Raw genomic sequence first — 14,686 nt, 5'->3', positions numbered from 1 at the left:
ACTTGTGAAAGTAAGAGCACGCAACCCATCCGACCCCACTAGAGACAAGGGTGTACAGAAAATGGATGGATGGATGGAGGTAGAACATGCTATGTAGAGATCTTTTTCATTTCGTGAATGCTCTTAGAAAACATTTTCAAATCTGGCTTTAGTTGTAATGCTTATGGATTTCATTGTAAAGTAAAACTATTCACCAGAATCAGCCTAAGGTCATAAATTGTAGAGGAAAAGTGCTGATAACTTGACATTTACCAATAATGCGTAATGGCATCAAAATATCATTAGACATTGATGTGATGTTTAACACTTCACTTAAAACTATGTACAACTGAAACTAGATGCTTCCCCTCTCTGACGTTTAATTTATCAAAGTAAATGTTCAGTGTTTTAGAAAGGTTTGCACTACACCAAATCACATTAGTCTAAGGCAACACAAATTAACATGCTGTGTTTAAACGCAGGAGCTTAATATTAAGGAGGAAAACAATAAAAACCTTCATGGCTCTGTGTGAAAAAGTGATTGACTCCCCCCTGCCCACGCGTCAGAGAATGTCCGGCCATCTGTTTGTGACCTCCAGCTGAAACAAACTTGTTCTCTAACCCATCTCTGAATGGTTGAAGAAAAACAGAATGAATGCTTTGCAGTGACCTAGTCAAAGTCTTGACCTGAATTGAGATGCTGGGGCGTGACCACGTGGACGAATTCAAACAATTCTGCAGAGATGAGTGGGCAGTGGGCCAGGATTACTGTAAAAGACTCAGTACTAGTTATTGCAAACGCTTGACTGCGGTTTTTGTTGCTAAGGGAGGCACAACCAGGGACTATCACTTTTTTACACAAGGACATTTAGCTTTGAATTTTTTTATTTTCTGCACCTTGTAAAATAATATTTTCCCATTATGTATGTCTAAGAATAAAAATGGATCATAAATATGAGTGGACAAAACAATTGCATTGAGTTGGGACAATCTATTTGAAAAAAGTAAAAAGTAAGTCACTAATATTGCTGTATCATTTTCCTTTGGCTATAAAATTTAAAGTAGTCAGCAAATTCCATATGTCTAATATTGTGGATCCTTATTGTCAAATTAAAACTATTTCTTTCTTTTCCTCTTACTTCTCCTGCTACCACTTTCTCAACTTCCCTCTCTTCCTTCCTGAGACTGAGAACTGTGTTATGTCCTGATCTTCTTCACAAACCGACGTATTGCTTACAGTTGCCTGTATTCATATTGATTAAATATTTTAAATAATTTGTTCTGTAAATACTGTATAGCCCTGTTGTATTTCCTGGTAACATTCTCTTTCTTTCAGTGAGCCAGAGCGGCCTTGCTGGTGACGTTTGTCCAGATCCCGGAGTTCCTGAAAATGGCAAAAGGATGGGTTCAGTCTTCCAGTAAGTCCAGTTTCTCTTTCAGAGCTGCACGGCCAGATCGACTCACTGGCCAAAGATCATTCCAGTCTCCAACAATACACTGGAGTAGACTCCGTGTATTAGCCTGAAGTTGGTAATGAAATCATTGAAATGCAAGAAAACAGGTGCTTTGACCACTGGCAGGTAAAATTAATTACTCTGTTCACTCCGCAATGTTCTGCAGGCAAAATCTACGTCCTGTGCCACTTGCCACCCACGTAAAATTGTTACCACCCACACAAACAAACCAATGGAGACTGAAGTGTTATAAAAATAATCAAGGTTTGCCGGGAACTTGTTGTTGTTATAGCACTAGCTTTTAGATGTGGGATATGTGATATAACCACCGAGGCTTAAAGAACCTTTGATTTAATTTATATTTTTAGGCTTTCAAATCCTCTAAAAAAGATCTACTGCATGTTAGTCAGACAAGTCTTTTGATGGTTGGTTTGTGTCACCTAAAGAACAGCAAATAATTGTCTGCAATTAACAAACAGATGTAAACAAAATGGTAAGGTAGGCTTGTCGGGTCGAAGGTGGAGCTCACTTTACTCTGTTACATGTACCCAATTAACATTCTTATGTTGTCAGGGTCGCATGCTGATCCAAAGTCTGTCCAGCCTCTTATCTCATCACATCTGATTTTGTTCTAAACAACATAAAGCCTAAACCACAGCAGGAGATTCAGATAAAGATTCACTGTTTTCTTTTTACACCGTCAGAGTTTTGGTTTCAAGCGGTGCTAGGAGCTAATAAAAACAGACCACACCACTGAGCCTGCCAGTGAACCGGGGCTATGGTCCGAAGACTGAAGATCAGAGAAGCCTGCTGACACTGAGCTGAGAAAGAATAACAATTTCGCGTCGGTGAAAGCTGAAAAGTTTATTAACATTAACGACAGCAACTATTTGATGCTTTGAAATGACGCCTCCTTTTTTCAGAGGAGCAGGGAGCAAATTAGATCCTCGAGCAGAGATGATCTTTTCTTTCACATAGCCATGACATTTCAACATTTTCAAATATGAGTGCTCACAAGTTAGAACGAGTAAATAAATTATGACAGCTGTTTTTAACGACATTAAAAAAAAATCCTCAACATGTGATTTTAATATTGCTGTACATGGAAATATAAATGTCCAAAATGTTTAATATATCTTAACATTTTTTGACATTTTGTAACAATTTGACCATAAGTTTAAGACTTTAGTGACATTTTATGTGATGAACCCCACACAGAGCACTGTAATATTAAGGTGAAAAAAGGGGATTTATGATTTCCAAGTATTTTTTATAATTTTTTTTTACAAATAGATAAAGCGCGTTGCAAGGACTGTGTCTATTTGTATTCACAGTTAGAGCTGCAAGTCTTTTAGAGTATGTTCTGACAAGCTTTGCACATCATAAGGCTGAAATTTAATTCAATCAGACTGGATGGAGAGCATCTGTGAACATCAATTTTCAAGTCTTGCCACAGACTCTCAAATAGATTCAAGTCTGAACCTTGACTATTATAGGAATATCCTTTGATCAGAACCATTCCGTTGCAGCTCTGGCTCTATTTTTGGAGTCGTTGTCCTGCTGGATTGTAAACTTCAGCCCACTGCTAAGTCACGTGTCAGGTTTTCTTTCATTATTCCCCTGTCAGCTCTGACCAGCTTCTCACCACATGCTGCACGATGCTTGCCCTGACCTCTTCTAACCAGGGGATGGTGGGATTTAGACAATATGTATTGTTAGTTTTTCTCTACTCTTGTTTGCATTAAAATCAAATTCTGATCTCACCCTATCAGAGCACGTTGTTCTCACGTACCTGCTTCTCCCCTTTCATGGTTTGAGTTAAACTTAACAGGACTTCTTGTGGCTTTGTTTTGAAAATATCCATCCTGTGTTGGATTACACACCTTTTGGTAATCCAGTTGGAAGATTTGTTTACTTGATCTTTGCTGATTAACGCTGTCCTCATCTAGCCTGCCAGTTTTACAGGAAACGGTAAAGAAAACTATTCAACATTGTGGTTCACCATTGAATGTAATTACATTAAATACAGTTGATATTATGGTAAAATCCTCCTGCGTTGAAGTACTTCTACCAAATAGTGTGAGTTGTTGTAAACAAATGTTCTCCTGAGACATCCGGCCCGAGAGCAACAATTCATAATTTTTCAGTACAGTAGTGACTGAGGATAGCAAAGGCTCCAAGACAAGACTCTGTGGAGAGAGCTTGACTTTTTAACCAGACTGATGACACAAAAGAAAATTTCAGGCTCAAATCCAGGTCTGCAAACTGTGTGTAGAAGATTCGCAGCTGTGTTTTTGTTGTTTTATTTTGTTACGCCTTGACTGGATCCAATGAGTGCTATCCAAATATCGATAACTAAAACACAAAAACAGATCCTACACAGGCCATTGGATCAAAAGTAAATATCTGCCATGTCTTATAATACATGATTTGTAGTACTATTACATATATTATTAGTTTGTAGAAAACTGTCTAGTAACACTGGGGTATTCAGGCAACCTTGCTTCGATGTGTTCACATGCTGCTTGTGCTGTGCTACAGCCTCAGGTCAAACTCCAGGGCTGCTTTCATGTCCCAGTTCCTCTCTCCAGGGTCCAGTCAAGCAGGGGCTACGCACAAAGAACTGCAAGGGAGGGTTCTTATCTGAGAATCTAGCCACTAAAAAATTGTTTGGCAAATACAGTGAGTCACCCCTGGGTGCCTGTCACCTAATCAGCAAAAATAGTCATTATTTTATTTAGGCAGAAGTGATTATAATGATGCTCTTTCTTTGCCTTCTATCCGCTTAACATCAGAAGTAGCTGAGTTATGTTTTTTTTTCTTCACATATGTAAACGAAAGATAGACATTTTATTTGTACTCAATTTCCTGAAATTGTTCTCAGGTCAAGCAAAACTTTTATTGACAATCACATTTTAATTGTTTATAAAATTTATTGAGATGCCAGTTAGAGAGGCCATTACTGTATTTTTCGGGCTATAAGCCGCTACTTTTTTCTTACAGTTTGAACCATGCGGCTTACAGCCCGGTGCTTCTTTTCTTTGGATTTTTCTTCAACCACCAGGGGGCTCTGTAACATAAAGTGAATCATTTTAAAGTCAAAATTGGAAATCAAAGAAGAAAGTGCTAATTTTCATTTCGAACAAGCACATGCTAGCAGCAGGCACTACCGAGAAATGTTTTCAAACTCATACCCGCTCATCATGGAAACAACATGAAGAAGTTCATATGATGCAGCTTTTAAGTTGAGGGCTAAAGATCTGGCAGTACAGGAGGGAAATAGAGCTGCTGCTCGGCATGAACGAATCCATGGTTCTCTATAGTCCGGAAAATACGGTAAATCCCATGTGCCTGTGTCTCATTTGTCTCATAACACACACTATCGTAAATCATAGTGTGTGTTTTGAATTTTTGGTAAAGTGACCGATTGTAGTGCATCATCAGGGTTGAGACATCAAGTTGCACACAAAAGGTCCCATACAGACTTTCTGGCGGAGATCACGGTGGATCAATAGTAGGAAAGTGAAGAGACAAAAACCACGACAAGTGGACTGAATAGGATTCAAACAAACAAAAAGAAAACCCTGGAAAAGGTGGCTTGAAACCTCAATCTACTAATTATGGAGAAACGGCCATCTTCCTCACAGTGATTTTGTAAAGCCTGAAATCTCACTCTCTTTCTCACTCTCGCACTCCTTTTTAACACGTTGTTGATGTTGTTTCTAGGGTCGGCTCAAGCGTCCAGTTCAGCTGTGATGACAGCTATGTACTGCATGGATCTAAAAGTATCACTTGTCAACGGGTCACTGACACTCTGGCTGCTTGGAGCGACCACAGACCCATCTGCAGAAGTAAGTTTTAACATGACTCTCACTGAAACAAGCTTTTATTTCTTTAGGTGTGTCGCAGATGTCAAAGCTGTTGGCACCAAATTATTCGTACCTCTTGATAGGTTTAGATTTAACATAATCAAACTACCTATAAAGAATATCAATACTGGAAAAAAACACATCTGTTTTTATTAACTTTATTTTAATTGCCATGTTGTGATCATTTACACCCTTCTTAATAACCAGTGGAAAAATATCTAATGACAGATTAAAAGTCCATTAAAAGTGCAAGCTTTGCATTAAATTATCTTAATTTACAAAATCATGCAAAGTTGGCATTTTTTTAATGGACTTAGCATTAAAAGTGTCATTATTTACCAAATGACACTTAATGACAACAGTCATAAACATTCATAAAGACTTCTTTATGTTTATGACAGATGTTATGTCATGTTTATGACAGTGTCATGTCAGTCTTATGCACACCCCTTCAAATAAAGTGTTACCGAAAACTGTTAACAATCTTAGAAGATTACCATAGATCTAAATCGGCAAACAAGTGTAAATAGAAATAAACAACTTGTAATGTTTTTGGTTCATTTAATTATTTTATTAGATATTGTTTCAAATTAAACACATGAATCTCTGAAAGAGAAAAAATATGTTCTAAGCAAAAGAAAGTTTTTAAAAATTCTTAAATGTAATAGTATTAAATGTCATCACTAGAGCAACTTGCAAAAATGCCAATAAATCAGATTAAGCTGGAAAGCAACCAAATGCTATGAAATTTATGCAAATGTCAAATAGCATGTCTATAAATGTGTTCATCATCAAGGCATCCATTAATTTGCGATATAAATGTAAAAAGAAATCTTCCCATTTTATTATGTTGAAAGCTGTGCTCAGTATGAAAGAAAATGGCAGCCAAAAGAGGTGCGAACCAACGTGCAAACAGATTAGAAGTTAGTACATTCAAGAGCACTTTGAACATCACAAGCATGCTCTTTACCTGGAGGAACTTTTACTGAGTGCAGTTCATTTTATCAACATTAAATGGTATTTTATTTGGAAGTGACGAGCACTGAATATTGAGAGACTTTTCAGTCAAACTCTCGGTGCTTCGTGCAGAAAACAGTCAAACTGTTATCCACATGAAACCCCGCATAAACGAAAAACTTTAGATGTGCTAAAATAATGAAACGGTGCCCATACCAATTAAACTTAAAAAGAATGTTGCAAAGAGACAAGTTACTTTTTTTTTTTTTTTTTTTATTTCTAAATGTCAGGCATCACTGGAAAGACCTTAGCAAAAGTACCTGAATCATCTAAAACTTCTTATTCAAGAAAAATATTAAAGAAGCTTTATAGCAGTAATTATAATAACAAAATATTGACCAGTTATTGTATTTTATATTTAGTAAAAAAATATATACATACTACATACAGCAAAGATTATTAGACTGACATTACAAATAACTTTCTGTAATTTTGGCCCAAGTTGATTTCATATCTTGAAGGTTTTGAGGGGTTTTCATATCTGAATCTTTTCAATTGTTTTTAATGTGATCAAGATGGATGGATGATTGGACCATTGTAGCTGCTTTACTTTCCTCCTCTGGAACAACTTGAGAGTTCCCTTGACAGCGTTGGAGAACTGAACCTTGCTCAAAATCCTATTACATTCTTTCTGAGAATGTCTGAGTATATTTTGCCAATAGCTGTCGGTTTGGTGACATCAAGCGCTATTCTTTTTCCAAATGATGTACGAAATAACATCCAAAAAGTCCCTATTTGGCCTCATCTGACCAGAATTTTCTCCTGGTATTTTACTGGCTTGTCCATTGTTTCACAGCAAACATAATAACAAACTCGCAAATGCAACTAAGTTTGGTGCGGTGAATATGCGTAAAGGTTGTTGAATGCATTATTTATTGTTTTATTGGGATCGGTGACTCTGATTCCTGCTGATTCCTATGTCCAAAATATTGCAAAGAGTGTCTGACTTGTTTGTGGTAAAACGAAGCTCTTTGCTCTTCCAGCTTATTGTCCCTTTGGTTCTCAGTGCATCGCTGAGATGTTTTGAAACATCTGTAACCGTTTTCATCAGCGCGCTTTGCAAGAAAAAGGTTGCAAAGTTCTTGAGAGAGGTCTCTGGTGTTATGCATCATAAAATGCTTTTTGAGTGATATGTTGCTGAAACTTATTCCTCAAGAAAATTTTAGACATGATATTACAGTATTTACTTCCCTCACTGTGACCTGACTTGATGATGCTGTTCAAAGTTCAGCTTCGACGAGACAAATCCAAGTTTGAAGAAAGAAGCCAAAGCAAACAAACAAGGAAAACCATGTATGTTTATATGTTAACTGTAAATTGAATCCGTGCGATTCAGCGAGGGGTTATGAATCATTTTGTCTAACCCTGTCAGACACTTAGCCAAGCATTTTCACCTGGAAGTAGCAGAGTTAACCGCTATGCTAAACCGGACCCGCGGTGCTGTAGGTGATACCGGAGTAAAACCAATCCTGCAAGCTCACCATACAGCAAAGCAGTGCAATCCAAATGTGACATCATGAATTTTTAAATGTATTTTTAATAGTTCCTCTGCTGCATTGGAATTACATGCCAGTGTCCTTTTTATCAGAATGTAGCCACACAAATAATACATGTAGCTAAAATAATAAATAGTCCTGTTTCTTCAGAGCTTAACGTTGCTTATGATAGCAAACATATTGCAATAAAGCCGCTTTGAATGTTTTGTGATTGCTTTGTGTGTAATTCTAAGGTAATTCTTCTGAATTGTTTGTTAAACCAGTATATTTTTGAAAGCTTGTAAAAGTCATTAATTTAAGCACTCTCAGTGACCATTACCAAAATCTTTGCAGAGGAAAACGATTTGCTGAGCAATCTAATAACATTTTAATCCTCATTCGCAATGTGCTGTATTACAAATTATTGCATCTGAGAACGTGTTAAATTGTAAATGGTTATGGTGTTTAGTTTTTATTTGAGATTACAAGTGTTGTATAAATGTATTTCCAAGGAGCCATGAAAAACAATATCATTTAGCTTTACATGGTTTTGTTTATTGACGTGGCAGAGCGATGATGCAAGCTGCTCTCATGTTTACTGACAATACCCTGTTAGCTTTATTGCCACGAAATGAAAAGGCAGACGGCTGGTTTTACACACCCAAAGTGTGTGAGCACATGCAGTCGCAAACACACTTGCTCTGACAGCAAATGTCCAAAGGATAATGTCACACATCTAATATCTGCAGCAGTATTGGCCTTGAACTGTTGGTGTGTTTGACAGACAGCCAGTCCCTGTGCTCAGACACATACTGTAGGGTCCCTGTCACATCATGTTATGGTGTATGTGCGTACCATTATCTGCATGTGTGTGTGTGTGTGTGTGTGTGTGTGTGTGTGGGGGTGTGTGTGTGTGTGTGTGTGTGTGTGTGTGTGTGTGTGTGTGTGCCTGTATTGTGAATATATGACTGTCTCTGACCTCGGAAACATGCCTAAAGTCATGATACTGGCTCATCCTGTCAGAAACGATTGAAATGTGGAAAGAAAAAAACAAACAAAACAAAAAAAATCAAAATTTAGCGTCATCATGAAACTTTGATGTGAAATGTCTCTGTTTGTTTTGCTTTGTAATTCAATTAAAATATGATCAAGTAAAAATATTTTTAAAGGAGACAAACAACTGAAATTTGCAATTCAAATTACCAAAAGGAGTAATACATCCATGCATTCACTCATGTATTGTCTTTACCTGTTTATCCGTTCAGTATTGCTTGGTTTGGTGCCCATCTCCAGCAGTCACTGTGGATAACAGATAAAAAAATACAATATATAAAAGAAGGATTGGTATATTTTGTAGATTGTCAAAAAAAATTATAGAATACTAAAGGTGTACATTCACATTTAAGAGGGAAAGAGAGCAGGAGACTACAATATGTGTTTTTGATTGAGTGAATAAACGAATATGTTGTCCTAGAACCTGTAAAATTATTATGAAAGCCATAGCAATATATATACCTGTTTTCCTTTGTTGAAAGCAGATGTGATTTTTGTTCATTTATGTCTTACATTTTTGTAAACGTAACCAGTAATTGTTGTTTCTGACCTTGATTTAACTGCTTAGATTTCAGTAATAATAATAGCAGAAGAGCGCGAGTTGAGCCTGATATATTCTGAAAGAGAAACCTGGAGAGTAACAAAAGTTTAAATCAATGGATTAACTGTTAGAGAAAATGGAAAGGCAGAGGTTAAAAAATGTCTTCTGTACACTGGAGCTCTGGTGTATTGTATTATCTGGTGTGATCACTCTTCTGGGATTCAAACCCGTGAGCCTCTCTCGTTTTCTGCTGAGACTTTGCTGTTAATTAGAAGCTGGTTTCCAAGATGAATTGCAATGAATGTGTTTCTGTGTGTCCGTGTAGCTGTGTGTGTCAAAATGTGGTTCAGCTCTTCTTTTCTAATTAACAGTCTGATCAGTCATCTGGATTCCTCTCCTCTCTTCCCTCTCTCTCTTGGCATTTTCAGTCTCTTTTTTGCCTCCTGGTTTTTCTTACTCATTTCCTTTTTTCATTCCGTTCATTTTCACAGCGTCATCTTTCGGTTTTTGTCTGTCTTTATCGTTATCTGATCCTCTGTCCCGTCCATCAATTTGCTTCTCAAGCCGGGTGTCACTAGTGGGGCGAGTGTCTGTTGGTCTGCTGTAATTTTAATCTGTAATAATTAGTAGACAATAGTTGTGTCATGGTTGCTAATTTAAGCTTCTAAAATGCTAAAAAAATATATACCACAACTACTGCATTATTTAGTACTTATTCAACTTAAATGGTAATATTTTTCATACAAGCATTGACAGTTGCTTTTTTATTTATTCATATTTAATAATTCTTAATTATTCCCAAACAAGAAAATCTGTGCTTTTCAACTATTAACAATTTCAAAAATATTTTAAAGCAATTAAAAAAATTAAGATTCCTATGATTTAAAATAATAATAATAATAATAATAATAATAATAATAATAATAATAATAATAATAATAATATCACAGTGAAACAAAAAATACAGCCTTTCACAGAGTCCAATCGCTTGTTGTGTTTCTGAGCACAGGACAAACTAAAAACTTTTTTTTCATGATTCTGGATTCTATTACTAAATATAAACTAATTTCAACAACCAGTTTTTTGTGAAATTTACTTCACCAGCAACATGACAATGTTAGGAATTGTGTAAAAAGATTTTTTTTCCAGCATAGCAAGAAAATTAGTGAATAACATAAATTGTTTACTGAGACTGCACATGTGCAGAAACATGTCAATCATTGGAATAAGCATAAGGATACATTTGGGCTTGACTGTCTTACTGTTTTTTTTTCTCTAACCTTCTTTTTATTGCTTAAGGTTAACTATAATTAGCCTGTAAGTGATTACCTTTATCTCAAATTTCTCTCGTAGCCCGTACCTGTGGCAGTAATCTGAGAGGGCCCAGAGGGGTGATAACATCTCCTAACTACCCTGTTCAGTATGAGAACAATGCACACTGTGTGTGGGTCATCACTGCAATGGACTCTGAAAAGGTAAGCAAAATGAATTCATCCTAAATTTATGTGAGTTGCTTTGCTCAAACTCATGTAACACATGGCTCGCCTTACACTAAAGGAATTAGTCAGATTTTCTCACTTTTCTTTGTCATATGGATTAAAATCAGCATTAACTGGACATACTGTAATGCCTATTACAGTATACATCTGAAACATCTGAAAATTTGATCTTCCACTCTTTTGATGGACTTTGTACAGCATCTTCACAGGTCTGACTAATAAATCAATCAAACAGCATTCTAGATCAGTTGCAGCTGATCTAGAACGCTGTTGCTCATGTTCTCACTAAAACCAGGAAGATAGAGCACATAACACCAGTTTTAAAGTCCCTACACTGGCTCCCTGTAGCTCAAAGAATAGACTTTAAAATACTGTTGTTAGTTTGTAAATCACTGAACGGTTTAGCACCACAACACATTAAAGATCTGTTATTGCTGTACCAACCTTATAGACCCCTCAGATCTTCTGGTTCTGGTTCTGGCCTGCATCCTCAGAACCAGAACCAAACGAGGAGAAGCAGCATTCAGCTTCTATGCACCACAAATCTGGAACAAACTTCCAGAAAACTGTAAAACAGCTGAAATACTGGGTGCCTTTAAATTTCAACTTAAAACCCACCTGTTTAGAGTTTCTTATGGTTAAATTAGGGTTAGAGTGCGGGTTTTGATGTCTTCGGTGTTTTTAATGTCTTTATCTTTACTTTTCATCTATTTATTAATTTATTTTATTTTTCTTTCTCACTGTTTACGTTTTAATGATGTAAAGCCCCCAGGTACTGTCCCCCACTCGTAGAAAACGTGGGTAAGAGTCCCAGTTAAACGACGTTTAACTAAAGTCCTACGGGGTTTAGAGTCCCAGTTGACGGCGTTTCAACTAAAAACCTAGAGGTTGGAGTCCTTGTCAAACGGCGTTTGACTAAAGTCCCAGAGTGTTAGAGTCCCAGTTAAACGACGTTTAACTGAAGTCCTAAAAGGGGTGCAGGTTTAATGTTTTTATCTTTTTTTTAAATCTCTTTCTCTTTCTTACTGTTTATTTAATGTCACATGCTGTTTTTATTTTAATTATGTAAAGCACTTTGAAATGCCTTTCTGCTGAAATGTGCTATACAAATAAAATTTGATTGATTGATTCATTTGCAGAGCATTTAATATATAATACGATGGATTTCTAAGTCAAACTGTTAAAACTGCTTCTGTCTTACCTTAAATGTGTATTCTGGAAATGAGGAATTCAAGAAAATTTAGTTGAACATCAAGTATGCATGCGGCCTTTGACGGACTCTAAAATGAGCGTGTACTGCATACTGAGACCGGTGGTGAGGGAATTTAATGACCATGATGTCACCATCACATTTCATAAATATTTTAAAGAATCAACCTATAATCTGGAAATTATTTAAATTTAATGTTGTATCAGTGGTCAGATAATTATAACCCGATACAATCACAGTGTAAAGCATTAAATGTATCCCCAGATGAGTAACATTTATATCTGTAGTGTGGCAGAATTTTTGCAAAATGTCTTAAAAATGCTTGACTGGTAGATGATCATAATAGTGGATGTGAATATCAAAAGCATAGAAAGGTGGCGTGTGAGCATTACTTTACTATGTCATCAACACAGAAATGAAAGGCTGAGATGCAATTTACACACATTGTACAGTCCTTCAGAGATGATTAACTTGAATATTCCCAAAGTTGTAATTAGGCAAAAACGAATGAAAATGCAGTTTCACAAGAGGAAAGCAGACGTTTTATTTTTCCACTGAGCTCACTTCTCTTACACCCTGAATTTAGGGTGGTGTTTCTGCCAAAGCAAACATTACAGAAAATGTTTTCATTAAATGGAAAACCCTGAAAGTCTGTAGCTGTGTGATTTAATGGGGCCAGATGTGACTGAAAAAGATGCTTGGAGTCTTTTGGTGGTAAATGGAAATTCAGAGATGCACCAGAGCGTGGCAGAAAAGGCAACAAAAGAGAGTTCACTTAGATTAATACTTTGAAATTCAGAACCTACCAGCCATTTTGATAAGCACCTAATCATTTTAAAGAGAAATTTAGCAATTAAAATTCCCCCAAAAAAATGCATCCAGAAATAAAAACATTCAATTATCAAATCACTTCTGTCATTGTTTTAATTATTTGTGAAAAAATATCCAGATTAAATCGTTGTGTAAGTAAACCGACTCCTCAGTGCAGCAGAAAGTTGAATTGTAAATGTGAACGTGTAGAAAAATCCTGATGGATTCTTGGTGCTTTCTAGCCATGGTCAAACTCCTAACTCCTAAACCCAATATATGACATTACAACACCACCCATTTATGTTACTTCTTTTTATGACTCTATTATTTTTTTTTCCAACGTACTTCTGTGATTTTTACTCTCTCCCTACCTCCCGTTTCTCTGCACTACACTTTTCCAATCCAGTTTCTCCCTTTTGTATTCTTTCTTCCTTTTAACAGCTTTATAATGACAAGTTTGAAAATGGCGAGAGAGGAGAGATGGATAAGTCAAAAAGAATAAGTTGTTACTGAGTTCATTGAATACAAATACAATTTGATTATTCATTGAAAACTACAGATAATCTTACAGGAACGAGAAATAAAAAAAGCGGCAGAATATTTAGCCAGCTACTTTTCATGCATAGGCATGCTAAGGAAGAGAGAGAAAAAAATAGACTGAATGTCCAGGATGGTACTTGACATGTGACACCCAAGTTTTTTCTAAAGATGGATAGAAATGGAGTCAGCTCACCTCTTAGCCCTCAAAGACTGGGGCTGAGAAATTGTGAGATATAATTGAAGAGAGACCACAGAAAATATAAAAGCCAGGTTGAAGAGTGGAGAGAAAATGACTTTTTGTTCTCCCTACTGTGTGTTTCTGACCTTGGCGGAGAGAAATGGCTCTTCACAAGGTGGCCAAGGGCTTGTGGCAGGCCATGACGCAGTTTCATTGTATTACTGTGCAGATTTATATCATCCACGTTGCTATGAGCCTCTAATGAAGTCTCTAATCTGATTTATACCAGCATCTACCAGTTTACACTGGTGGGTATGCTAGAACTATCTTTCATTGTTTCAGAATTACTGATTAAAGTCCTATGTTGATGTGTTTGATGCTTCATAGAAATTTTTTGAATATTGTGAATTTGCTTGGTATCAGATGACACCCATGCAATGCAATATTTTAGATGCACTTTTTCTTTTATCTGAGTTTATGGCAGATGTAATATTTTTTTTTTCCTGCTCCTTATACTGTCTTGTTATTTACCTATGCATGTAAGTGTACACATTTAATACCTCAAAATGCTTACATGTAAGTCAATGGGTCCATTTCAACCTATGAACCAGTAAAGAAACAAATAAAAAAACTTCAAAGTCTTTTGAATATGCAGGTACACTTTCTTTGAATACATACTAAATTTTTTAGATAAAATCAAATCATTTTCAAATGATAAATTTTGTCACTACTTTTCTTGCAAACTTGAAATTCTACCTTATTACAGCATGCAATTTAAGACATTTTTACTGATTTCTAATTTAGTCTTCAACATATTTTTTTTCCAAATTGCAGAAATATTTTTTTCATGAGACAAACCACACACTCAGTCCAACCTAGACTGTCTTTCTCCTTGGCATATTGTTGTATGTGCTCCCATATTAGCCTGCCTTGTTATCGCAAAAAGCTGAAATCACATTTTTCTCAGGTGTTGCTAAACTCTGCTTCCTTTTTTCTTCAGCCCCTTACATTCACTAATCTAATCTCAATAAGATTTGTACAGTTACCTGTTCATGTTGATA

General features: G+C 36.2%; 1 protein-coding gene across 2 annotated transcripts in view; it reads left to right on the top strand.

Moving 5' to 3' along the window:
- Positions 1-14,686, top strand: part of csmd1b (CUB and Sushi multiple domains 1b) — a 433,675-nt gene that overhangs the window by 238,354 nt on the left and 180,635 nt on the right. For both annotated transcript variants that reach the window (XM_081605248.1, XM_081605247.1), the window contains exons 8-10: positions 1,316-1,397; positions 5,160-5,284; positions 10,742-10,863. In XM_081605248.1, coding sequence (XP_081461374.1) covers positions 1,316-1,397; positions 5,160-5,284; positions 10,742-10,863 — 329 coding nt within the window. The remainder of the gene's footprint in view (positions 1-1,315; positions 1,398-5,159; positions 5,285-10,741; positions 10,864-14,686) is intronic.

This window comes from Poecilia reticulata, chromosome 3 (genome assembly GCF_904066995.2).
Source record: "Poecilia reticulata chromosome 3, P_reticulata-male-v2, whole genome shotgun sequence".
NCBI lineage: Eukaryota > Metazoa > Chordata > Actinopteri > Cyprinodontiformes > Poeciliidae > Poecilia > Poecilia reticulata.
Note: the sequence above shows the minus strand (reverse complement) of the source record. Positions and strands in the feature narration are given on the sequence as shown.